Source organism: Oryzias melastigma, linkage group LG20 (assembly GCF_002922805.2).
Source record: "Oryzias melastigma strain HK-1 linkage group LG20, ASM292280v2, whole genome shotgun sequence".
NCBI lineage: Eukaryota > Metazoa > Chordata > Actinopteri > Beloniformes > Adrianichthyidae > Oryzias > Oryzias melastigma.
Genome location: NC_050531.1, coordinates 24123099 through 24125497, shown reverse-complemented (window position 1 = coordinate 24125497; position 2399 = coordinate 24123099). Strand labels below are relative to the sequence as shown.

At 50.7% G+C, this 2399-nt stretch overlaps 1 protein-coding gene across 1 annotated transcript in view; it reads left to right on the top strand.

Moving 5' to 3' along the window:
• The first annotated feature begins 1709 nt into the window (after positions 1 to 1709).
• arhgef4 (Rho guanine nucleotide exchange factor (GEF) 4) overlaps positions 1710 to 2399 on the top strand; it is a 34050-nt gene continuing 33360 nt past the window's right edge. The window contains exon 1 of the mRNA XM_024261733.2: positions 1710 to 2208. Coding sequence (XP_024117501.1) covers positions 1986 to 2208 — 223 coding nt within the window. The 5' untranslated portion in view covers positions 1710 to 1985. The remainder of the gene's footprint in view (positions 2209 to 2399) is intronic.

Here is a 2399-nt window from a genome sequence, read left to right as displayed (position 1 = left end):
ATGTCTGAATGTAGAAAGTCAAGTTCTGATATATGCCTCACAGTATCTTACTGAATGTTGGAGGAGTCTACATCAGTGCATCATGCAGAATTGTGTACTTGTGTCTATGCATGTGTGTGTGTGGGGGGGGGGCATGCCTTTGTCTAACAGAGGGTGGCAGTGATACAGTTTTCCTACAAAACTGAATCTAAAACTGTCAGATCAACATTGAGAATGAAAATGAGGGATGGTAGAAACAAGATTTACTCTGAACATCAAAGCTGAGGTTCTACGGGGGGCAGAAAGGACTGTCAGCTCACCAGCAGTGATAATAACCATCAACTAAAACAAAGACGTAACAATATCTCTGGGTTGAAGAACAAAAGTGACAGATGACGCTCAGATGCATGATGGGCCGAGCTGCTCAGTGAACGGTGGCCTGAAGACACTGAAGTAGACGAACTCAAAGATTCAAAGCATAACCTTTGTAACTGAGTCCCGCCCCTCATACCCACAGCTCTTCTCCTCTCTCTGGATGTAGTCCCACCGCTCCAGACAGCTTCTCAGAAAATACCATCTAAACATTTATGCTGCTTTTGTTCATTAGCACCAGAGCGTGACTATCAGAGACTACATAGTAAATGTTTTCTTTCCTTTTAACAGGCAGGTACTGAAGACATAATGCAGCCACTGGATTCCTTTGGGGGGGCGGGCCTGAAGGCGCGCTGCTCCTCTCAGAGCATTCCAACAGGTCTGAACTGTTTGGGCTGGACAAGGAAAGTCTCCTGTTCCTGTAAGTGCTCCCCCTGTTCATTCCTCAGCGATGCATGTTCCTGCAGACTGACCTGAGCTGCTGGATCTCTGGCTGTTGGTGAAGCTGATCAGTACATGGAGAATTCAACCATGTCATGTTTGCTTGAGGATCCCCTGAACCCTGAGGATAAAACCAAATGTAAAACGGTAAATCAATGAATCTAAAGACCCAATGTCCTCAGTAACAGCTTAGCAGTTTAGTAGTTATTACTCCATTGAAAGACAAACATGATAAAATGCTTCTTAGATTTTATTGATGAAAGTTATATTTAATATAGAAATCAGAACTAAGCCACAGGCCATGAAAGTCTAGTGATTTCAGAATGAGTCTGTGTCAGCCCTTTGAATAAATGTATCAGCTGATCTTTACTGCATTCATGTGTTTGACTACGGAAAAGTTGACTCAGTGTCTGAGACAGTCAATGGTTTCTGTTCCTAAAAAGGTTCTCGAAGAAGGTTCTGACTCACCCTGTTCAGAATCACAGCATTCAATAGAATTCTGAGGGATTTTATTGTGGCTGAATATGAATTTAAGTGTCTTATCTCCCTTTGTGTGAAGTTATTATTCACATGGAATATCAATACATAGTTTTCAGATAAGATTTTCCTAGAAGGTGGTCTTGGTCTCCTCACTCCTCAGCTGGAGCTTCCAGGGCAGTCTGTGAGGAGCCGGTGTTCTGGAGCTGCTCTCTCAAACATTGAAAACATAGTTCCCGTTGAATAACGGGTGGATAATCGGTTCTAGAGTTGATGAAGTCTCTGATTAATCTGGATGCGAAGTGAAAGATGAAAAACACGCCGCGAGAATCTGGATATCAGAGGCATGAACTTGCACGCGCATGCGTGTTGACATGGAGCCAGCCTGTGCGGGGCGGGCTAACGGCACGCTCACCCCTCCCGCACGGCGCCTGATGATGTCAGACAGAGGAGGAGGAGGGAGTTGATGAGGAGGTGAAGCCCTCCGTCCATTTGCACAGACACAGACCGCAGGGAGGGGCCGTCCTGAGGAGGAACATGCAGGAGAGGAGCGCCGCTGCGGCTGCGCTCTGAGCGGGGAGGTGCACACGCCAGGCCGCCCGCTGCAGCTCCGCCAGCAGGCCTCCTCCAGCGTCAGCGCTCGGACCACAGACCTCCTCCTGCTCCTTCGTCTCCTCTTGCCTCCCGTGCCCCCCTCTGCGGAGCGCGGTACGGGGATGCGGACCCAGCAGGGCTCGGAGGGGGGCGTGCCGCTGCCCGGGGGCAGCTGCGGCAGCTCCGGCAGCTCCGGGCTGTCTCCGGGCTCCGACTCGGACAGAGAGAGCTGGAGGGGGGGAGGAGGTGGATGCATGGGTGGAGGTGGATGTGGCAGTTTGGGCGGCACTTTGAGGGGCGTCCTGTCACGGTACTGGAGCTTGGAGAGTCTGCACTCCACCACAGGTGAGCCTCCCGTGCACGCGGCGCCTCATCTGCAGAACATGAAGACAGATCACGTGACACTGCACAGAAGGTTCCCGTCAGGAATCCTGGAGGTGTGAGTCACCCCACAGGTGATCCCTTCACACCTGCAGGAGCTCCTGGATGGTCCCCCTTCAGCTTCTGCAGGGGGAGGGGGGTCAGGTGAGGTGAAG